Consider the following 24,213-nt stretch of genomic DNA (forward strand, 5'->3'; position numbering starts at 1 on the left):
AACACAGCGAGAAGAATTCAAAGACCAGATATGGAAGTAGCAGGAGGAGAACTCCTTTGCACTGCTCAGCAGAGCTCCTGAGGCCTCCAAGTGCCTGTATCCTAGTTCCTGGCACAGAGTTCCTTTTATTTTTATTTATTTAGTTTTAAATATTTTACTTATTTGAGGGAAAGAGCAAGAGAGCATAAGTGGGGGGGGAGAGGCAGATGGAAAGGGAGAATTAGACTCCCCACTGAGTGGCGAGCCCAATTCTGGGTCTTGACATGACCCAAGCCAAAGGCAGACACATAACCAGCTGAGCCACCCAGGCATCTCACACAGTTCCTAAAAAAAAAAAAAAAAGGAAACAGTGAGAAGGTGTTCATCTATAAGCCAATAAGAGAGCTCTCACCAGGAACTGAATCACCAGACACCTTGATCTGGGACTTTAAGCTTCCAGACTGTGAGAAAATAAATTTCTGTTGTTTAGACCACCTAGTCTATGGCATTTTATTATGACAGCCTGAACAGACTAATACAGGCACCAAATATCTCCTTTCTAGTCTCCTACCCTTGGCAGCATCTTCTCATAGTCTATGGTGTTTTGGGATTAGGGGGGTTGGTACCTAATGTGACTGTAATCATTTATTTTGAAGAATGCATTTGAGGGGCTTTTAGACACTTTTTCAAAGGGTTCAGAAGCAAAGGAACTGAATCAGGAATTGACATGGGCTCAGAAGTTCTTGTGCCCCAAGCTTCATCAGAGATGAAGCCAGATTGCTGGTAAACATTCCCCAGGGTAGCTACATCAGAAATAGGCTTAATTTGTTTTTTTTGCTTATCTAACTTTAAGATCCATGCTTTCTTTTCTTTTCTTCTTTTTTAAAATTTTATTTATTTATTTGACAGAGAGAGAGAGAGAGAGAGGAGGAGGAACAGTAGGCAGAGAGGGAGAAGCAGGCTATCTGCTGAGCAGACAGCCAGACATGGCCCAGGACCCTGGGATCATGACCTGAGCCCAAGGTAGATGCTTAACTGACTGAGCCACCCAGGTGCCCCCATGCTTTGTTTGCTTAGAGAAATCGAGTTTTGAACCATTAGCATCTAAACTTTTTTGCAAATAGGTCAGCAATGAACAGTTCCTTTGGTTTTGTATTATGACATACCAAATCTCACATCCTCATTTTTTTCCAGCTTTCAAAGTTAGATTATCATAAATGTAGTATTCAGAAGTTCCTTATGCTGTGTCATAACCTGAGATAGGGAATTTAAGAGGGAGAGATTAGGGACAATGTGCTAGGGAATTTCTCATTTGTCACTTTATTTATTCCTAAGTGCAGGTAGTGTTGCCCCTAATTTACAGTTGAGGAACTGAGCCCGGAGAAGGTAAGTACTTTGCCTAGGATGACACTGCTAGGAAGAAGCAAAGCTGTGTGTTGGGCCCAGGTCAGGCTAAGACCCAAATTGCATATTTTCTGAATGATGGCATTTTTTTTTGTTGTTGTTGTTGGGAGTGTGGTGACTTTGCACTTATTTTAAAGTATCAAAAAAATAAAAATAAAAAATAAAGTATCTAGTAGTGACAGGCAGGCTTCTCTGGTCCTGGTGATTCTTGCTTGTGGCTGTAATGACTGTATACATGTAAGATGACCCAAATGCCTCGGGGTTATGAGTGCCTGTGTGAGAATGGGGTTACGGGGTCTCTCCCGCGCCGAAGCCACGACCTACAAGTCGGTGGACCCTGTTTTAGCATTTGCCACGTGCCAGGCAGCCGGACTGTGAATGACGAGCGATGCGGCGCTGGGAGGTCGGACCTAGCCACGGTTATCCAGCGGGGCTCTTCGTCTGGCACAGAGGGAGCCGAAGCCAGGGCCTGGGAGGCTGAATTTCCCAAGGAAGGAGAAAAGCGGCTTCTCCAGAAGAGCGCCCCGGGCTCCGACTCTGTTCCATCCCCGGGCCTAGTCGCCCCGTGCGTGCAGCCCTGCCGCGAAAGCCTCCACCGGGGTCACTCAGTGCAAAAATGATCAAGGTGAGTTGCGGTTTGTATTGATTTTTCTTCTTCAACCTTGAGGTGACGGTCTGGGGGCAGGTCTGTGTTTAGAGTCTGCGTTTGGCTCGGGTAAGTTCCAGGCACCCCGTTACCCGCGGCTCCGGGGCAGGTCCTCTGCCTCCTCCAGGACTCCTGCCGGCCCCGGAACTCACGCCCTGGGGACGTTTCTCTGCGTAGACGAAGGTCCGAGCCAGGACCCCCCGGGGCGGCGGGGAGTAAAAGGCACGCGGGCGGCTTAGAGGGCAGCGCGAGCACCCGGCGGGCGGCGGGCAGGCGGGGGCGGGCGGCGGGCAGGCGGGGGCGGGCGGCCGGCTCGGCGCTCACGCGTGGCCGCGTTTCCAGCGGAGGAGACAGACGGCCGAGACGGCGCGAGCCGCGGCTTCTCCGGCGCCACCGCTCTCGGCGACGACAACAAAGCCTTGGAACAGACGGTCCCCGGCAAAGCCCGGAGTTCGGGGGCGGCAGCAGCGGGGCCGAGCGGGCCAGAGCTCCGGGCTCCGGGCGAGGACCGCGCCCCCCGCCCCGGCGGGAGCCCCCCGGAGCCCCCCGCCCCCCGCGGCCCCGCCCCCCGCGGCCGGCGCCCGCCGCTGTCGCTCGGCGCCCTCGCCCCGCCCCTCCCGGCGTTCGACCAATCGGAGCCGGGGGTCGGGGGTGAGGAGGCGCGCGGGGCCAGGAAGCCGGGCTCGCGCGTGCGGGTGCGCGGCGGCCGGAGGGAGCCCCGCGGACGGCTGCGCCCGGCGGGGAGCGCGGGGAGCGCGGGGAGCGCGGGGGGCGCGGCTGTGCGCAGGCGCCGGGCGGGGGCCCGAGAACCCCGGCTCCGCGCGCGCCGACCCCTGACGCGCGGGGGCCGCTGCCGAGGTCCGCGGCCACTTGCCCGGCGACGCCGTCGCGCGCCGACCTCTCCCGGCGTCCCTGCGCTGACGCCCCGGGCCCCGGGCTCCGGTCGCGGGGGGCCGAGCGAGCGACCTCGCCGGGGGTGATGGGGGCGCCCTGGCCGGTGGCCCTCGCCGCGGGATCCCAGGCCGCGGGCGCGGAGGTAAGTGGCGCGCGCTGTCAGGACTTACCGAGTGTTGTGGGTCATCGTCTGTGAGATTTTCCTCTCTTGCCCCGATTTGCTCTGCAGGAGGGTTGCTGCCCGTTTCCCAAAGATGAAGCAGCACGCGGCGCAGGGGCCTTCCCCTCCTCCGGGCGCTGGTCGCCGGCGCCTCGGGCTGTGCTTGAGGCGGGCGGCGCCGCCAGCGCCTGACGACGCCGAGGAGGCGGCCGCACGCTCCGGCTCCGCGGCGGTGGGTTCGGCGCTCCCGTGACCGCGCTGGGCCTCTTCTCTCCACAGCCTCGGCCTGACGCGTGCTGAGAAAGGAGATGAAGGAATAGACGACCGAAGTGAGGGGGCTTTCCCCGTCACCCCGGCTCAGATTGTCCCGAGGACTCAGCGTGAGTGACAATTCAGAGATCCTTTTGGAAAGGCCGGCGCTGACCCGCTCTTACCAATTTAACACCGCCGGCCACCCCATACTAGTGGCTCCCCTACTTGGCTGCATATTATAATCATTTGGAGACCTTTTTAATTTTTTCTTTAAGATTTTATTTATTTATTCATGAAAGACACACACACACACACACACAGAGGCAGAGACACGGGCAGAGGGAGAAGCAGGCTCCATGCGGGGAGCCCGGTACGGGACCTGATCCCTGGTCTCCAGGATCACGCCCTGGACAAAAGGCAGGCGCTCAACCGCTGGGTCACCCGGGGATTTCCTGGAGACCCTTTTTAAAAAGCTCTTTTTTGGGTCCTGATCCCACAGCTTCTGATTCAGCTAGTTGGGTCTAGTCTAAGCATTGGCATTGTTAAAAGCTCACAGGATGATATTAATGTGATATTAATGTGCATGCCAGGTTAAAGAACACAGGCTATCACTGTGCCCTACTTTTTTCTTACAGCATTTACCGCCCTCTGACTTATTTAACTGATTTGTTTCCTTCTCGTTCCCTCCTCCCGTGAAAGCATGGGGTGCTGCTTTGGAAGAAGGGCGAGGGAAGGCCCGGGTGGTGAGTCAGCACTTTGGGTGTGTGAAGTGGGGATAAATGAAAGAGAAATGGAATCAGGGGAAACAAGTCCTGCACACTTTTGCTGTGCTGCTTCTTCGTCCAGAGATGGACCTTACTTGGTGACCCATCATTGTCATGTTCTTGGATAGGTCTCCAGTTCTTTCTCTAGATCCTGGTTAAGTTTCAAGATCTTACCCAGCACCTTATGAAATGTACCTGCTCTTTGTTATTTATTTATTTATTGAAGTACAGTTGACATACAATGTTCTGTTCGTATCAGGTGTATACCAGAGTGATTTGACATTTATATACATTACAAAATGATCACCATGATCAGTGTAGTTATCACCTGTCACCACACAAAGTTATTACAGTATTATTCACTATATTCCCTATGCTATACTTGCATCCCCATAACTAACTTATTTGGTAACTGGGAGTTTGTATCTCTTAATCTTCCTCACCTATTTTGCCCATCCCCCTGATTCCCCTCCCCTCTGGCAACCAGCAGTTTGTTCTCTGTATTTATGAGTTCTGTAGCTGCAATTTGGAAAGTTTAATATATAAATTTGGGGGAGGCATGGAGCCTGAATGTGGGGCTCAATCTCACAACCCTGAGGTCATGACCTGGGCTGAAATTAAGAGTCAGGTGCTTAACTGAGTGAGTCGCACAGGCTCCCCTGATATATAAATATTTAAATTTGGGTATTGTCCATGTAAATCTGATTGTCTTTTGTGAAGTAGTCTTTGTACTCTGAGTTAAAATTCTAGACACTTGGTCTGATAAGTACAATTACATTTATGTGGATAGCAGTTCAGGGTATTTAGGACGGGAACTGTCCCAGAAACTGGATGTGTGATTATCCTCTAGTACATTATTGTCTTTGTTAAATGGTTGTCCAAGAACTTTAGTTCCCTAGGGCATGGGTTTGCTGCCTAATTTTCTTTTTAGTACTGAACTCAACTGTCTCATTGATGTTAATTCCAGGTGATGTAAGCAATCACTGTGATTCGCAAGATGGGACAGGAAGACAGGTGCAGAGAGGTAGCCTGTGGTTGTTAGGATAGGTCATAAGGAAGTTAGGTTGGCTGGTAAGTAGTCTTCTTTTTTTAAGATTTTATTTATTTATTTATTTGAGAGACAGAGATAGCGAGAGCGATAGTGAGAGCATGAGCAGGGAGGAGAGGGAGAAGCAGGCTCCCCACTGAGCGGGAGCCTTACATGGGGCTTGATTCCAGGACCCTGGGATCATGATCTGAGCCCAAGGTAGGCGCTCAGATGACTGAGCCACCCAGGCACCCCCGGTAAGTTGTCTTAATAAGCTTTGGTGAAAGACCCAACAGACCATGCATTTTACATTTTGCTTGTCCTTCAAACCTAAATATGAAGCATGACTAAGTGGTGGACTGGCAGATTAGAAAGATTTGAAAATCGGACTGCTCAAATTTAAATTTCTCCTGGAGTAATCACAACTTTTGGATCTGTCTTGTTTTCTATTGTGGTAGGATGGGTTGTTAAGTACATGATTATTCTAGTCTTTAAGAAAAAGTAACATAGGGTGCTTCTATCTTATTTATTTATTTATTTATTTATTTATTTATTTATTTATTTATTTTTTCCAGTTATAATGCTACTTAGAAGGTTTTGACCTTCAGCTTAGGTCTGGGCATGACTTGCCATATTTAAGTTCACATATATAAATATCCAGTTATTTTTTTATTAGTAGTAAAGGAAATGTTTTTCCTACTATGTTATACCAAAATCTGTGTACATCTTGGTATACTCTTGATTTCAAATATGTTTTCCTTAATTTCAGTATCTTTAACCTGTGTGTCATGTGTTTATCCCTGTTGTAGAAGGAAGAATGGTATACAAATGAAAAAAGTATCAACCTATGATTTGAATATGGCAAGACAAGAATAAGTGCTGCTTTCACGATTGCTTGAATTCAGGACTTTACACTGGAAGGAAAGTTAGATGTAAGCTCTAATTTCTTAGTTCTAATAAGCATCTCTCCTTGGGAACTGGACATTTAAAAAAAAAGGTAAATCACGTTATATATTTTTATTTTTGGTTGATTTAGGAAATTTTTTGTTAGAGTCATTCCCATCTAACCCTTTTGTTTTTACTCAATATCTCAAGTGATATTGTCCTGCTGTCTTTGCAAATAAACTTAAAATGCCTAGGTTTGTAGAAAAATAGTAGAGAATGGTTAGAGATTTCTTCCTTCAACTTTGAAATTTTTCATTTTGAATTGTTTTCCTGTATTTGGTTTAATGCTCTGTTTCTCCTTATGGCTTATCTTTAATTATTACTTTTAGAAACTTGCTTTTTTCTTTATATCTGTAATTTTTATTTCCTGGTGAAAAGTTAGGACAGAAAGATAAAGACTAAGGAGAAAAAAAACCGTGCAGAGGTGACAACTATCAACATTTTAATATATGTCTTTTCAAGAGGTCTAAGTGCGCTTCCAGCCACATCTACTTAGATGTACAAATGGGTCTCTCAAAACTCAGTGCTCTCTTTGCTCCCAGCAGGAAGTCAGGTCTTTCCTTGGCATGACTCTCCAATGATGATTTTCAGTAGAAGTCCTTGGCTGTGGGAGGCTTCTTGCATATTTGCATTGCTGTCTATTTCCCTATAGTTCCTGTAGCTCTAGAGTCTGCTGCCCTTGGCATCCTTCTGCACCCCTGACTGCTGCTGCTACGTGGCTCTGAATAACAGTGAGCTTCTCTCAGCTGCTGGCGTTTCCATGGTACACAGACCGTGCTTACTATGGTGCTGCTGAATCTCTGTGGAGTATCACCTTTGGTCTTCTCCTTCTCTGGGCATGAGGGAAACCTATGGTTTTTATGGCCAACTCCTTGAGAAGGGTTTCTGCAGAGGAGCAGTTGGGCCCTGATGACAAGAGTTATTTCTTCTAGTTCACAGCCATTCTTTCCAGAATTTACAGGCACTTTGGGGTGAGTGTGTGCCTGGGTGTTGGAGAGGGCCAGTGTTGAGGAGTGATCAAATGGTTAAGTGCAGCCTTTCACAGTACTTGGTATCCCTGTAGAGGTGGCCAGGAGTGGTGGATTTATTCCTATTTAATTTAGGAGAGGAACTATCTCTTGCCTAATATGAGTGTAAGCTTTTCCATGGGAATTTTTGGCATTTAGTGCAGTGTGTGGTACAGAGTAGGCCTCCATAATTATTTGTTGTGTAGATTGTTGAATCAACGTATATCATGTAAGGGGGGAGGTACTATGAGGGAATCAAAGAATGTTATATTGTTATTAAGTTGCTTTTTCTCTGATACATGGTTTCTGTTTTTTTTTTTTTTTTAAATTTTATTTATTTGAGAAAGAGAGCTTGAGAGCAGAGGGAGGAGCAAAGGGAGAGAGTGGGACAAGCAGACTTCATGCTGAGCACAGAGCCCCACGTGGGCTTGGTCTCATGACCCTGAGATCACCACCTGAATCAAAACCAAGAGTTGGATGCTTAATTGACTGAGCCACCCAGGTGCCCCTAGTTTTTCTGTGTGTGTGTGTGTGTGTGTGCACGCACGTGTGTGTTTTAAATAGTCGTTTTTGGTATTAGTCTAGTTGGGGAGACAGGAAATACATACAAATACAGAGGAGTGAAAACACTGAGAAGAGAAATGAGAAGAAAGGGCTGTGGCAATTCTGAGGATGGAGAGCATGTTAGAATAGCCTAGCCCCGTCTTCTTTATAAAGTGGAGGTGAGAGAGAGTTGTGGTTCTTGCGGCATGGGAATGGATTAGACAGTGTGGAAGAGTGAGGGAATAGGATGGCTTGCCAGGTCCAGTACACAGCGGCAGGGAGTGCTGGTGCGGTTGAGGTATTCAGTGGTCCGCTGTACCATAATTATGCACCCTTTCATCTTCTCCACCCTGTCCCCTATGGAAAGCCAAGCTAGGAACAAAATATTAGTACTTTTGGGGTACCTGGATGACTCAGCTGGTTATGCATCTGCCTTTGGCTCACGTCATGATCTCCAGGTCCTGGTATCGAGCCCCACGTGGGGCTTCCTGCTCAGTGGGGAGCTTGCTTCTCCCCCTCCTTCTGCCTCTTCTCCCCCCCCCCCACCGCTTGTGCTCTCTCTCTCAAATGAATAAATTAAAAAATCCTAAAAAAAAAAATAGTACATTCTCTGCTTACATATACCAAAATAACAACTGGGAGCAGCATTTTGAAATCATTATATGGGAGAACAGTTAGGAGTGGCAGGCTCTGAAGTCCTCTCCCTCTGGCAGAGATGATGAAAGATTTGTATCTCCTCTTAATCCTCAGGCTTAGCTTTTCTTTCCTATATCTCCAAGGCAAGTGTCTTCCCTCCTGTGCCCTGTTACCCAGCTGAGGGAGCATTATCAGTTCTATATATGTGGTGGGGAGCTGAAAATCCAGAGTATTTCACGTATTCTGCTGTGCAGGGGGACACTCCTCCTTGTTTTCTAGAGGAGGTCAGGATGGTTTGCACAGTATCCCAGAACTTCTCATAAAATCATGAGGTTTTCTCTTAATGCTGATAAAATATAATTACTTTAGAGGTATTATATAACTTGAACCATAAGGGAAGGGAAATGATTTTATTTACTTAGACCTCTAGAAATTTAAGAGTGACTCTAATTTTCTATATCTAAGAGTTTGAAGATGTTCTTCTCTGTATTCTTAAAAGTTAAAACCTAAATAGGTTGTAGGACAAATATCACTCTATTTACATGGAAGCCTAGGGTTGGGTTTGAGCAAATTGGATATGGAACAGATTTTACTATGCTCTTGCTCTTTGCTTTCTCGTCATGACTTTGGGCCTTTGAGAGGGTTGAAGAGGAAATGTAGCGTCTTTCCTCTTAGCACACACTAGGCTGTTGCAGCTGATGACGTGTATTCTCATCTTCCCTTTTTGAAGGAGTCCTTTGAAGAATGTACTTCTTAAATCAACCCCAGCTTCTCCTCCATACAAAGAACTCTTACTGATACTAGCAGAAAAGAAGCAAATTAAACTAAAAGCTCACCTGCAAAACTAAAGCTCACCTGCAAATCAGAAGAACAAAGAAATGGAGTTTTGAGGAGTGAAGGTAGCATGACGTCGGCCATGGGTGATCAAGACACAGCCAGACAATGTGGATCAGTTTCTTCAAACTACGGCTTTTCTGCTGTCTGCTTGCAGTGTTGATGGTGGTGGTGCTGGTCATCAATGTTACTCAGGTTGAGGTGAGTACTTTGTATACTCCTTTGTAACTAAGGGAACCAAATCTAAGGATTTGGAGCAAACTAGCCTGGGAAATGTTACCATCGGAAAACTTATCCTGGTCATAGCTCTTGTTTTCATTCAGTAAGTTAGAGTCCCTTCAGTGGTTATAGACCATGGTGGTCACAAAGGGTACGGTGGTGAAGATGACAAACATGATTTCTTCATATATGGAGCTCATATTCTAATTGTGCATGGGAGAAAACAGTAAGTAATCATAGTCATACAGTAATAATAAATGATAATTAGAAATTGTGAAAAGTACTGTGAAGAAAGGAAAGCGGGCTACTCTGTAGTAGTTAGAGAGGTGAAGGAAAGCTTTTTCAAGGAGGGGAACTTTTAGCTGACTCCTGGCCAAAAGCTGAAGGAGTATTCAGAGGAGGAAGTTGATGAATCTGTTCTGAAGACTATGGAATGGCCCACCGGGGCCGGGACTGTGTCTTATTGAACCGTTTCCAGTGCTTGGCATCAGGAAGGAATTTAGTGGTATTCCCCTTTCCCTTGCTCTTGCCTCTCATACGTCACCAAAATTTATGGAGTAATTCTATAAAAAATGATGCTGTTCTTTTACTTTTGTGAGTCTTTGATACTTCATAGGTTGCAGCTCTAGCTTAATTACAGTGTTTCTCTGCCTATGGGGCTTTGCTATCCATGGAATGTTTGTGTCCGCAAACATTCCAGCCCCAAGGGAGCTCAGATTACTGTTGTCTTTCATGCTCTCAGGTGGTTCTTCCTTCAGCCTCCAATAGTTTCATCAGGCACTTGGGCCCTCCAGTACTCCGTTCAGTATTCGAGTGGGACCCTCTGTACATCTCCTGACTTCTCTCCTCCTGCTACTCTGTCCTGTGGATTCACCTTGGTTTATTAAGACTCAGCCACATCTCTTCAGCTTGAGTAGTTGACTAGGTTCCACCTGGGATCTTCTCTCTATGCTTCAGACTGGAAATGCTTTCAAGGCTGTAAGCAAAGGATCACTTCCTGTATTTCCCATCTTTCAGGCATCACTATCCTTTGTGGTCTAACGTCCAGGGTCTGGAAAATCATTTTTTCATATATTCTGGCCTTTTTTTTAAAAAAGGTTGTTTTAGGTGGAAGGGTAATGATTTGTTTGTCCTGGCTAGAAGTGGAAGTCTGAGGAATTTGAATTTGAGGGGATAGTGATAATTGAGAAGCCAGAGAAGAGAAGGATTAATGGACCAAGGAGAGGAGATAATAGGATCTAGAGCACAAATGGAGCTTATAACTTTTATTTAAAATAGTTTATTTATTTATTTATGAAAGACACACACAGAGAGAGGCAGAGACACAGGCAGAGGGAGAAGCAGGCTCCATGCAGGGAGCCTAGTGTGGGTCTCCAGGATCACACCCTGGGCCCAAGGCAGACGCTCAACCGCCGAGCCACCCGGGCATTCCCCTAACTTTTTGTTTTTTAAAGATACTTTATTTTATTTTTTCATGAGTGACACAGAGAGGTAGAGACATAGAGGGAGAGACAGGCTCCTTGCTGGGAGCCCGACGCACGACTCAATCCCAGGACCCCAAGATCACAACCTGAGCCAAAGGCAGATGCTCAACCACTGAGCCACCCAGGTGCCCTGGCACTTATAACTTTATGTAGGATGAGAAACATGTTACATTGTGGGTATTCTTGTTACCATTTTAATATCAATTCTGTAGGAGGGACTGTGCTCTTTCCTCTGACCTAAGAAGGAAAACTATCATGATGATTGGCAGTGTAGATACATTTGCTGCTGGAGGGTAGGACATTGAAGCAGTTCTTGCCTGTAGAGGAAGTGGAAGGTGGAAGGGGGTGCTATGCAGGAGGTTTGCGTGTAGGAGCTTTGAAGAACAGGGTTGGGAGATGGAGCTGACCCTGCAGGTTGACAGAGGGGCAGTAACTTTCAGGACCATAGGTGTGCTTGGCACTCATCTTCATTGGTTTTGTGAGTGTGTGTGTGTGTGTGTGTGTGTGTGTGTGTGTGTGTGTTTTCCCACTTTCTTTGGCCTCGTTATACAAAGAGAGAAAAGAGAAACTTGTGTGGGTCTATGTTCGGTGAGGAGGCAGGGAAAGGGAGAAAGAGAGACTTGAGAGGGTAGGTCAGAGTCCCACATCATTCATGTTATTACAGTCAGGAAGGAATTTGAGAAAATTCCCCTAACATTCCTACTTTAGTTCTCAAAAACTTCTGGACTGAATGCCAACTGATAGCTCTCATTATTCACCAAAACAAACTTAAGCATAAGGGAGAAGGGAGATGGCAGTAGTAAACGATTAAGACAGTTCTGACATTGAAAATAATAAATAGGTCTTTCAGTAGAGCACGGTAAAACATTTCCCCTGCCTAAGGAGATCGTCTTGTCCAAAATGAGAATATTGCCATGACTTTTAAACTGTTCAGTTTATTACTGTGATGATAATTGATAAAGAAGTTTCGGGTGAGGGATGGGGGGAGCAGGAAGGGCTTTGAAGGTTGGCAGTCTGCCATCCCTTAGTCCCCTTTCCATCCTGTGCTTCTGATCCTGAGTATGCTTTTCTTGTGATGAGAGTGAGCATTTTCTAAAACACACAGACTCAGTTTTCATTAAAAATACCACATAATATGAAAGGGAGGTATATGAAGCAATATCCAGCAAAAGTTGTACAGGGGATCAATACTCTTGCTCTGATAAGCCCTCACTGAGCATGGCCTGTTTTCTTCCTCCTTATTCATTGATATTTTAAATATATATACTTCTCTCATTATAAGAAAACACCACCAGTCTCTGGGGCCTTTGGCTGTAAATGAAGAAACCTAATTCTGGCTGGCTTTCCTATTAAGGAATATTAGTCATTTACAGTAGAGTCAGGAGGTAAGTTGGGTACGCTTGAGGCTGTTTCTGTGTCTTCTCTCTGCCCTCCTTCCTTTGTGTTAGTTTTTGTCCATGACATCCTCTTTCATGGCTGGATTGTAGGATGTCATCGTAGCAATAGGTGGTTGCATCCTTGTTCATGTCCGGTTTGAGAGTTTGTTCTCTTCACTTTCTGAAGAGATTTCTTGTATTTTTCCATTTGCAAGTAAAATTCAGATAGCTGTTACCAGAGCACTGGCAGGTCTGGATTTGGCTGCATGCATCCACCAGAAACCTCCAGCAACCTCTTCTGAATTTTCATAGGCCGGAATTGGGTCCCATGCCCATTCCTGGATCAGTCATTTGGGATTATGCCTTGATCAGTCAGGTCTGCCCCCGAGCTGACAGGTCAGCACACCACAGTGCTGTTTTTCAGTAGGCAGAGAGTGAAACATGTGGGATGTAATGTTCACTCCGGTTTACCACCGGTAGTGGCTCCAGAGTGACCATTGGTGGTGTTTCCTCTTGGCTTTGAATCTAAAAAGGTGGCAGGCCCTGAGGTTGTCCTTGTCACTGGCCTAGAATAGAGTTGTCATTTAGGAAAATTTAAGCAAATTGAATTTTTTGCCTTCTTTTTCATTTGTGAATAAAATTCATGTGGCTTAGCACCAAGTATCTCCTGATTCTTGGATTGGGCTACATGGGTCATTCACCTGGTCTTTTTTTTTAATTTTTAGATTCTAGTATAATTAACATACAGTGTTTTATCAGCTTCAGGTGAACAATATAGTCATTCACCAATTCTGTTTATTATTCACTGCTCATCCCAATATGTGTACTCTTAATTCTCCTCACCTATTTCATCCAACCCCTCAACAGCTCCCTTCTGGTAACCACTTGTTTGTCCTCTCTATTGAAGAGTCTTTTTTTGGGGGGGGGGAGGTGTCTTTTTTTCCCTTTCTTTGTTTTGTTTCTTAAATTTCACATATGAAAAAAAATTTCACATATAAGTGAAATCATATGGTATTTGTCTTTCTCTGACATATTTCACTTAACATTATGTGTTCTACATCTATCCATGTTATTGCAAATGGCAAGATTTCATTCTATTTATGGCTGAGTAATATTCCATTGTATATATGTACTACATCTTTTTTATCTATTCATCTATGGATGGATACTTGGGTTGCTTCTATATCTTGGCTATTATAAATAATGTTGCAGTAAACAGAGGGAGGTATATATTTTTTCGAATCAGAGAAATTACTGCCTGTGCTCTCTTCTAGGATTTTTTATGGTTAGGTATCCTATTTAGGTCTTTAATCCATTTTGAATTTATTTTTGTGTATGATATAAGAAAATGGTCCGTTTTAATTCTCTTGCAGGTAGCCGTCTAGTTTTCCCAACACCATTTGTTGAAGAAACTTTTTCTTATTGCATATTCTTGCCTCCTCTGTCAAAGATTAATTGACCAAATAATCATGGGTTTATTTCTGGCTCTCTGTTCTGTTCTGTTAATCAATATGTCTGTTTTTGTGCCAGTACCATACTGCTTTGATTACTACAGTTTGTAGTATATCTTGAAATCTGGGATTGTGATACCTCCAGTTGTTTGTTTTTTTTTAATTCATTTATTAGAGAGAGAGGAGAGAGAGCATGAGTGGGGGTGGGGGCAGAGGGTGAGGGAGAGACAGACTCCCCACTGAGCAGGGAGCCCATTGATGCAGAGCTTGAGCCTGAGACTCTGAGACCATGACCTGAACCAAAGGCAGACACCTAAATGACTGAGCCACCCAGGCACCCTGTGATACCTCCAGTTTTGTTCTTCAAGGTTGCTTTGGCTGTTTGGGGTCTTTTCTGGTTCCATACAAATTTTAGGATTGTTCGTTCTAGTTCTGTGAAAAATGCTGTTGATATTTTGATAGAGATTAGATCAAATTTGTGGATTGCTTTGGGTAATGTGGACATTTTAACAGTATTCTCCTAATCCATGAGCATGGAATATCTTTTAGTTTCTTTCATTGTGTTTTGTAGTTTTCAGAGTACTGGTCTCTCACTGCCTTGGTTAGGCCTATTCCTAAGTATTGTATTATTTTTGGTGCAACTGTGAATAGGATTGTTTTCTTAATTTCTCTTTCTGCCGTTTCATTGTTAGTGTATAGAAATGCAAAGAATTTCTGCATTTTGATTTTGTATACTGAAATTGGTTGATCTTGAGTAGCTGGGATGGCTACCCAAGGAACAAGAGGAAGAGTAGGAGAGGAAGAGAGGAAATGGGTAGGAAGGGGGTATGTTGTGAGCATGCATGGTTTGATCCTTAATGGTTTGTCATATCCTTACAACAATTAAAGAAGAGAGGGAGGCTGGAATATTTCCTAATAGGTAATCAGTAGATAAGGAAAGATTTTCTTTTCTTTCTTTTCATTGAGATACAATTGACATATAACATGTAGGTTTAAGTTGTGCAGCAGTGTTGATTTTATATTTATATATTGCAATTTGATTATCACCATAGGATTTTACAATATCAGACCTTGTAACATAGTCTTTAATCCATTTTGAATGGTTTAAGAAATAGGTATACTCATTTATCTGCTTGTTGTCCAGTTTTTCCAATACCATTTATTGAGGAGACTATGCTTTCCCCATTGAATATTTGTGGCTGCCTTGTGAAATATTAGTTGATCCTAGGGGTCCCTGGCTGGCTCAGTTATATGACTCTTGATCTTGGATCATGAGTTTGAGCCCCACATTGGGCATATAGATTACTTAAAAAAATTAGTTGATCATATATATGGAGCTTTATTTCTGGGTTCTTAATTCTCTTCTGTATTTATGCCAGTACTACACTGTTTTGAGTAGTATAGCTTTGTAGTGAAGTTTGAAATCAGAAAGTATGATACCTTTAACTTTATCCTTGTTTCTTAGGATTGCTCTTGCTATTTGGGGTCTTTTATGGTTCCATACAAATTTTGTTTTTTCTATTTTTTTATTAGAAATGCCATTGGAATTTTGATAGGGATTGCCTTATAAATGTCTGTTAGGTCCATTTGATCTAATATATGTGTGGTTCAAATCCAGTGTTTCCTTGTCGATTGTGTCTGGATGATGTTCACTGCTGACAGTGGAGTATTGAAGTCCCTTGCTATTCTTTTATTGTTGTCTATTTCTCCTTTCGGTTCTGTTAATGTTTTATTTACATGTGTGTATAAATAAAATATATTTAGGTGTTCTGATGTTGGGTTGGTATATGTTTACAATTATTATATCCTCTTGATGAATTGATCTCTTTATCATTATATAATGACCTTTTTTGTCTCTTGTTACTGTTCTTGGCTTAAAGTTTATTTTGTCTCATATAAATATAGCCACCCGCTCTTTCTTTTGGTTTCTACTTGGATGGAATATCATTTGTCATCTCTTTGCTTTCAGCCTATGTGTATCCTTAAATCTGAAGTATCTTGGAGGCTGCCTATAGTTGGGTCTGGTTTTTTTTTTTTTTTTTTTTTTCCCATTCAGCCACTATTTGCCTTTTGTTGGCGAATTCAATCCACATATATTTAGTGTATTTTTTGATATATAGGGACTTACTAATGACATCTTATTAATTGCTTTCTGATTGTTTTGTATTTTCATAGTTTCTTTTCCCCTCTGTTTCTGCCTTCTTTTGTATATTGGTGTTTTTCCATGGTGGTATGCTCTGTTTTTTCCTTTTTCTTGTGAATCTATTCTGTTTTTGTGTTGTATTGTAGTTACTATGGGACTTATATAAAATATCTCTTAGATAAAGCAGTCCATTTTAACCCTTTGGCAACTTAACCTCGGTAGCATACAAAGCTCCACTCTTTTACTCTCTCTCTTATATTTATATATTTGATGTCACAATTTACCTCTTTTTATATTGTATATTCATTAAACTGTAGTAGCTATAGTTACTTTTGATGCTTTTCCGTTTAACTTTTATGCTGTAGTTAAGTGGTTAACACACTACTCTTTTATAGAATTAGAGTTTTGTAGAATCTATTATAGAATTAGTTTTCTAAATCTGACCATATATTTCTCTTTACTATTGTGTTATATACTTTTTGTGTGTGTGTGTTGCATACCTTCATATGTTCTCGTGTCACCAATTAGTATCTTCATTTCAGCTTAACTCTTTTCAGCATTTTTGCAAGGCAGATCTAGTGATGATGTACTCTCTCAGCTTTTGTTTGTCTGAGACAATCTTTATTTCTCCTTCATACCTGAAGGCTAACTTTGCTGGATGCAGTATTTTTGGCCAACACTTATTTTCTTTCAACACTCTGAATATGTCATTCCACTCTGTCCTGGCCCTAAGAGTTTCTGCTGAGAAAGTTGCTGATAGCCAAATGGGTGTCCCTTTGAAATTACAGTCTTTTTTTCTGGCTACTTTTAGCATTCTTTGTGTTTGTTTTTGACAGTGTCATATTATGTCTTAGTCAAAGTTTTTTTGCATTTAGATAATTGGGTGATCTATTAGCTTCCTGGACTTGGTCATCCAATTGTATCCCCAGATTTGGAAAGTTGGCAGCTATTTTTTTATTTTTTATTTTTATTTTTACTTTTTAAAGATTTTATTTATTTAATCATGAAAGACATACACACACACACACAGAGGGTGGGGGGGAGGCAGAGACACAGGCAGAGGTAGAAGAAGGCTCCATGCAGGGAGCCTGATGTGGGACTTGATCCCGGGTCTCCAGGATCACGCCCTGGGCCAAAGGCAGGCACTAAACTGCTGAGCCACCCAGGGATCCCCGCTATTATCTTTTTAAATAAACTTTCTGACCCCTTTTCATTCTCTGCTCTTTCTCAAATCCTGATTATTTTAATATTTGTACATTTACTGTCATCCTATAGGTCATGTAGACTTGCTGTATTCTTTTTCATTCTTTTCTCTTTATTCATTTCTGATTGGGTTATTTCAAAATTTCTTTTTTCCACCTCACTTATTATGTCTTCCATTGATCTACTTTATTGTAGATGCTCTGTATGGCATTTTTCATTGCATTCGTTACATTTGTTTTCTTTTTTATGATTTCTCTGTCTTTGTAGATTTCTCAATTTATTGATGTACTTTGTTGATTGTGTTTTCTTTGTTGAATTTTCTTAAGCAGCTATTTTGAATTCTTTATCAGATTGCTTGTTAAATTCTGTGCCATTGAGTTAGGTTATTGTGCGATTATTATTATCTTTTGGTGTATTTCCTTGATTTTTCATGTAGATTTGAACTGCTGCTTTTGCATTTAAGGTAGCAAACACTTCCTCAAATCTATACTAGTTGTCTCTAGACGGGGTAAACTGTTTCTTAGTCCTTTTGTATCTGGGTTGTCTCCTTATACGGATAACATCTTCTCCACATTTTTGCTTCTTCATGTGGCACAATTCTTAAGCTTTTATCTTTTCTCTGATTCTTACGAACCACCAGGCTAGCTGCTGTTAACTTTTTTTGTTTTCCAGAAAGTGGCACTGTAACTCAAGTTTCTGGTTTCTTCTTTGCCGATAGATAACAATCTGTTTTTCTGATAGTACTCACCTATCAGACTTACAGTTGCCACCTCAGTTGGAAACCTATGAGAGGAGCTGGTTGCAGAGTGGGGGAGGTGTGAGTTTATCACTTAGCTCTTGGGCCCAGTGGGGAGATTGTCAGGTGATGATCCTATAGGCTTGTGGATCGACTTCCTGCTAAAGTTTTGAGTGCATTTAGCAGGAACTGAGTCCCTTCAGTGCCTTTGGATATTCTCATTTGTCTTTTTCCTGATCTCCTCCCTCCCACCAGTCATGAAGGCCCAGCCTCAGTACTCTGGGTGTTGCTGGAGAGAGATGGGTTTCTTCAGCAGCACCCTCCACAGCATAGGGGACTGAGCATGAACTCACTATTCTCCCGTTTCCCTTTTGGGAGAGGATGCCCCCAGATAGTTCAGCCATACTGTGTTGTGTTGAGGGAGGGGCTGCACTGCGTCACCAGTGGTGGGCCAGAACCTCTCCCTGTGAGGAAGGCTGGCTTTCCACAGATTTGTTTTCATTCACTGGGATCTGCCCAGGTCAGGTTTTCCCTGACTGTGGTCGTGAGGAGTTGGGGCAGGTCCACTGGCTCTTCTGCAGCCTGTGCTGAGGTCTGTCTGCCTATTACCAGATGCACATGTGGGTGAGACTCCTGGGTCCCTTAGCATATGGTTCTGTTTCTCACAACTCCCATAAAGGCACTTTTGTTTGTGGACAGATGCCTAAGTAATTGTTGAAAGGGGGACGAAAAGGAGGAATATCTTAGGCTGTTATGCTGACATCAATTCTGCTAATAGGACATTTTCAGTCATTTTTGTTTTCCTCTATTACTTTTTATTTTATTTTTTTAAAGATGTTATTTATTTATTCATGAGAGACACACACACAGAGAGAGAGAGAGAGAGAGAGAGAGTCAGAGACACAGGCAGAGGGAGAAGCAGGCTCCTTATAGGGAGCCCGACATGAGACTTGATCCCGGGTCTCCAGGATCACACCCTCGGGCTGCCCTACTCTATTACTTTTTAAAATTAACAAATAATACCATGTTCTCCTTTAAATGAAGGCTCCTAATGAAATCCTTTTAATTGAAAATGTAAGTGTAAAATGAAAGGGAAAATAATATAGATTCCAAGAAGATCATTACAAATCCTTTATATATTGTGGGGTTATTTTTTATTTTGTGTGGGGTTTATATTTACCTTATATAGGATTTTGAAGTGTTTTGGCATAGGTGGGGAGCCTGAGGCATTTGTTTAAGTGGTTTGTAACAGGTAATACTAGCTATTGAGAATAATTTTTGGTTTTGCTTTGCTCTTGTTATTGGTTTTTTCCCCCTTGCAGTTTGCCTCACTATATAATATTAGATGCAGTTTTCTGTGTTAAGTACTAAAAAGATTCTGCATACAATTTCCAGTGTGTATGTGGGGGATTTTTCCACACCACAGTGTAATTCTTAGGCATCTGGGTAGTCTACAACTCAACCCAGTTCTGACACTTATCAACCTGGAAATTGCATTGTGTCCCACATATTAAGGCTCAGTTCTACAAGACTCTTTCCTTACCCCCCCAACTTTAGATGCAATTTGTAAGTTTGGGTTGTCACCTATGCTTCTTACCAATTGGGTATAGTTTAGAGGTTCCAAGGACCCCCCACTTTGGGTTTAGTTAATTTGTTAGAGTGGTTCAACAGAACTCAGAGATACATTTTACTTACTAGATTACTGGTTTATTATAAAAGGATATAACTTAAGAACAACCAGATGGAAGAGATGCATAGGGCAATGTATGTGGCAAGAGCATGGAACTTCCATATTCTTTGTGTGCACCACTCTCCCTGAATCTCCATGTGTTCAGCAACCTGGAAGCTTTATAGACCTCATCCTATTGGGTTTTTATGGAGGTTTCCTTCCACAGGTATGATTGAGTAAGTTGTTAGCCATTGGCAATTGATTCTACTTCTAGCCACTCTTCCCTTCCCAGATGGTTAGGTGGTGGGACCGAAAGGTTCAATCCTCTAATCATGGTTGGTTCCCCTGGCAGCCAGCTGCCATTCTTAGTGCTTTCCAAGAGGCTTGTTTTGAATAAGACACCTGTTTCACCTTTATGGCTCTGAAGTGTTTTCAGGAACTGATGACAAGAAGCCAAATTTCATAACAGTAAAACCTCACATAAATCAGTGAAACAGCATAGAGATCCCAGAAATACACCCATGTCTTTAGGGTCAATTAATCTGTGATGAAAGAGGCAGGAGTATACAATGGAAAAAAGTCTCTTCAATAAAAGTTGTTGGGAAACCTGGATGGCTACATGCGAAAGAGTGAAACTAGACCACTATCTTAAACCATACTAAACTCAAAATGTATGAAAGACCTAAATGTGAGACCTGAAATCATAACATTCCCAAAAGAAAACACACAATAATCTCTTGGACATCAACCTTAGCAACATATTTATGCATAGATATTCTAAAGCAAGGTAAGCCAAAGCAAAGTAAACTTTTGGGACTACACCAGAATAAATTTTTGCACAACAAAGGAACCATCAAAACAAAAAGGGAATCTAAGTGGGGGAAGATATTTGCAAATGATATATCTGATAATGGGTTCATATCCAAAATATTAAAAACAAAAACAAAAACAAAATCCAATTAAATTTGCAGAAGACCTGAATAGACATTTTTCCAAAAGAGACATACAGATGGCCAACAGACACATTGGAAATACTCAGCATAGCTATTCATCAGGGAAATGCACATCAAAACCACACTAAGATATAACCTTACACCATTTGGAATGGCTAGTATCAAAAAGATAAGAAATAACAAGTATTGGCAAAGATGCAGAGAAAAGGGAATTCTTGTGCACTGTTGGTGGGAATATAAGTTGGTGCAGCTACTGTAGAAAACAGTATGGAAGCTTCCTCAAAAAATTAAAAAAATAAAAATACCATACGATCCAGTAATTCCACTACTGGGTACTTGCCCAAAGAAAATGAAAACAGTAAATCAAAAAGATATATGCACCTCTGTGTTTATTGCAGCATTATTTACAATACCCAAGATATGGAAGCAACCCACATGTCTGGTGATGGATGAATGGATAAAGAAGATGTAGTGTTTGTGTATACACACACACACACACACACACACAATGGACTATTTCTTAGCCATAAAAAAGAATGAAGTCTTGCCATTTGCCACAACATGGATAGAGCTAGAAGGTATTATTTTGGTGAAGAAAGTCAGAGAAAGATGGATACCATATGACTTCACTTATATGTGGAATTTATAATCAAAAGAAGTGAGCAAACAAAAAGATTTAACACAGAGAACAAACTGGTAGTTGTCAGAGGGGAGTGGGAGGATGAGAATGGGCAGAATGAATGAAGGGGATTAAGAGGTACAAGTTTCCAGTTATAAAATATGTATGTCACAGAGACAAAAAATATAACATAGGGAATATAGTCAATAATATTGTAATAATGTAGGATGGCAGATGGTAGGTACACTTAACCATGGTAGATACAGCAAGTGTCTTGTAGGCAACATATAATTGACTTTTGTTTTTTGATCCACTCTGACGATTTCTCTTTTAATTGATGCATTTAACTCATTAACGTTTAGGGTGATTATTGATGCAGTTAGATTAATGCCTATCATATTTGTTATTGTTTTCTGTTCAATGTTCTTGTTTTTATTATCTTCTCTTTTTTTTGCCTTTTGTGGTTTTAATTGGGCATTTTACATATTCCATTTACTCTCTTTTATTACTATATCAATTATATTTGTTATTTTACTTCTTTAAGTGATTTCCTAAGAGTTTGCAGTATGCACTTACAACCAATCCAGATCTGCTATCAATACCATACTGCTGCTTTGGTAGTACAGATACCTTGTAAGGACAACGTGTTCCTAATTTCTTCCTCTTGTTTTTTGTATAATGACAGTAATCATTGTTATTTATTTCACTTATACATAAACATATATGTACACATGCATATGCAATTGAATACATTGTTGCTATTATTATTTTGGGCAAATTGTTATCTGTTAGATAAATTATGATTATGAAAAGTATTAAAAAATGGATCAGTAATTACTCTTGAATTAATTGTTAGTTGAGGCAAAAAATATGAAAAGTAAAAGCTTTTATTTCAACTTATTTATTCTCATGCTCTCCCTTTTTTATGCAAATCAGTGTTTCTGATCTATATCTTTTGCTTTTCTATGAAGAACTTTTAACATTTTTTGTTACACAGGTCTGCTGACAACAGATTCTCTCAATTTCTTTGGAGAAAGTCTTTAGTTTTTCACTTTTGAAGGATAATTTTGCAATGTATAGAATTGTAGGTTTTTTTTTTTCTCATTACCTTTAGCATTGCACTCCACTTCTCTCTTCTCATAATTTCTCGGCAGTTAGATATAATTCTTATATTTGCTTCTCCAAAAATAAGTGTTTTTAAAATCTGCTTTGATTTCTTTCAAGATATTTTATCTTTGACTTTCTGCAGTTTGAATATGGTATATCTGGATGTAGTTTTTTTGTGTGTTTTCTTTGGTGTTTATTCTACTTGGTATTCTCTTGGCTTCCTGGATTGGTGATTTGGAATCTGACATTAATTTAGGGATATTTCCGGTCATTGTTGTCTTAATATTTTTTCTGTTCCTTTCTATCTGTCTGATCCTTTTGGTTTTCCTGTTGGGGCATGTTACACCTTTTTTTTTTTTTTTTTTTTTTTTAATGTTACACCTTTTTAAAGTATTCTCACAGCTCTTAAATACTCTGTTCTCATTTTTTTCGTCCTTTTTTCTCTTTGATTTTTAGTTTTGGAAGTTTCCATTGACATATCTTCAAGCTCAGAGATTATTTGCTCAGTTGTGTCTGGTCTACTAATGAGACTTTCAAAAGCACTCTCCGTTTCTGTTACATTGCTTTTGGTCATTTATTTTAGTTTTTTGATTTTTATTTTTTGATGACTATTTTTTAAAAAAAGATCTTTGGGCAGCCCAGGTGGCTCAGCGGTTTAGCACCGCCTTCAGTCCAGGACCTGATCCTGGAGACCCGGGATCGAGTCCCACGTCGCGCTCCCTGCATGGAGCCTGTTTCTCCCTCTGCCTGTGTCTCTGCCTCTCTCTCTCTGTGTCTCTCATAAATAAATAAATAAAAATTTAAAAAAAATCTTTTTTTTTTTTTTTTAAGTAATCTCTAAACCTAACATGGGGCTTGAACGTACAACCCCAAGATCAAGAATTGCATTTTATATACTGGCTGAGTCTGTGAGGTGCCCCGAAGATTTTTTTAAGAGAAGTTTTATGTTTAAAGCAAAATTTTTTATTGTTTTAAATTTTAATTCCAGTATAGTAAACATACAGTGTTGTATTAGATTTTCAGATGTACAGTATAGTGATTCAGCAATTCTGTAATTGTACTCTTGATCTCTTTCACCTATTTCACCCATCCCCGTCTACCTCCCTTCTGATACTCTGTATTTTATTTTATTTTTTTTAAAGATTTCATTTATTTATTCATGAGAGACAGAGAAAGAGGCAGAGACATAGGCAGAGGGAGAAATAGGCTCCATGCAGGGAGCCCGATGTGGGACTTGATCCTGGGACTCCAGGATCATGCCCTTAGCCAAAGGCAGATGCTCAACCCCTGAGCCGCTCGGGCATCCCTGATATGCTTTATTTTAAATGCATACCTTCTGTTAAAGTTATGTTTTTTTTTTTTTTTTCAGCAAGAACTTGAAGCATACTTCAGAATACATGGTTCTAAAGGTATATATAGAACATTGCATCTCAGAAAAATAGAATACACATTTTCTTCAAGTACACCCAGAAGAATCCCCTGGTTAAATCACATAAAAAAAGACATAACAGATATTAAAATTTAAGAAGATTGAAATCATACCAAATATATTTTCCAACCACAGTGGTACAAAACTAAAGATCAAGAATAAAACAAAGCTGGAAAATCTATGTAAATGTTAAGTATTTAATATGTAAATATTAAGCAGCACACTACTGTATAAGCAATTGGCCCAATAAGAAAGCAAATGGCAGATCAAAATATGTCACAAACAAAAGAAAAGGAAAAAATAATATTCCAAAACCTATAGAATGCAGTAAAAGCAGATGTTAGGGGGCAGCCTGGGTGCCTCAGTGGTTTAGCGTCTGCCTTTGGCACAGGGCGTGATCCTGGAGTCCCCCGATCGAGTCCCACATCGGGCTCCCTGCATGGAGCCTGCTTCTCCCTCTGCCTGTGTCTCTGCCTTGCTCTCTCTCTGTGTCTCTCATGAATAAATGAATAAAATATTAAAAACAGATGTTAGAGTGAAATTTATGTTATGAGTGCTTGTATTAAGAAAAAAAAGTTAAAATAAGCAACTTTATACCACAAGGAACTAGAAAAAGAAGAAACTTAGCTGAAATTTAGTAGAGAAGGCAATAACAAAGAAAAATCCGAAACAAATAGAGACCAGAATAAATAGTAACTTTACATTGAAAGTAATGACCAATTTTTTTTTTTTT

The 24,213-nt window shown here is 41.5% G+C and overlaps 1 protein-coding gene across 10 annotated transcripts in view; it reads left to right on the plus strand.

Moving 5' to 3' along the window:
• The first annotated feature begins 1,649 nt into the window (after positions 1-1,649).
• NXPE3 (neurexophilin and PC-esterase domain family member 3) overlaps positions 1,650-24,213 on the plus strand; it is a 48,948-nt gene continuing 26,384 nt past the window's right edge. The window contains exons 1-5 of one of the 10 annotated variants that reach the window (XM_072722245.1): positions 1,833-2,008; positions 3,363-3,463; positions 4,035-4,078; positions 5,936-6,123; positions 8,988-9,292. In XM_072722245.1, coding sequence (XP_072578346.1) covers positions 9,200-9,292 — 93 coding nt within the window. In that variant the 5' untranslated portion in view covers positions 1,833-2,008; positions 3,363-3,463; positions 4,035-4,078; positions 5,936-6,123; positions 8,988-9,199. Of the gene's footprint in view, positions 2,009-2,768; positions 3,066-3,152; positions 3,464-4,034; positions 4,079-5,935; positions 6,124-8,987; positions 9,293-24,213 lie in introns of those variants that run through there. The other 9 variants (XM_025989982.2, XM_072722200.1, XM_072722227.1 and 6 more) reach the window with 9 other exon arrangements.

This window comes from Vulpes vulpes, chromosome 1 (genome assembly GCF_048418805.1).
Source record: "Vulpes vulpes isolate BD-2025 chromosome 1, VulVul3, whole genome shotgun sequence".
Lineage (NCBI taxonomy): Eukaryota > Metazoa > Chordata > Mammalia > Carnivora > Canidae > Vulpes > Vulpes vulpes.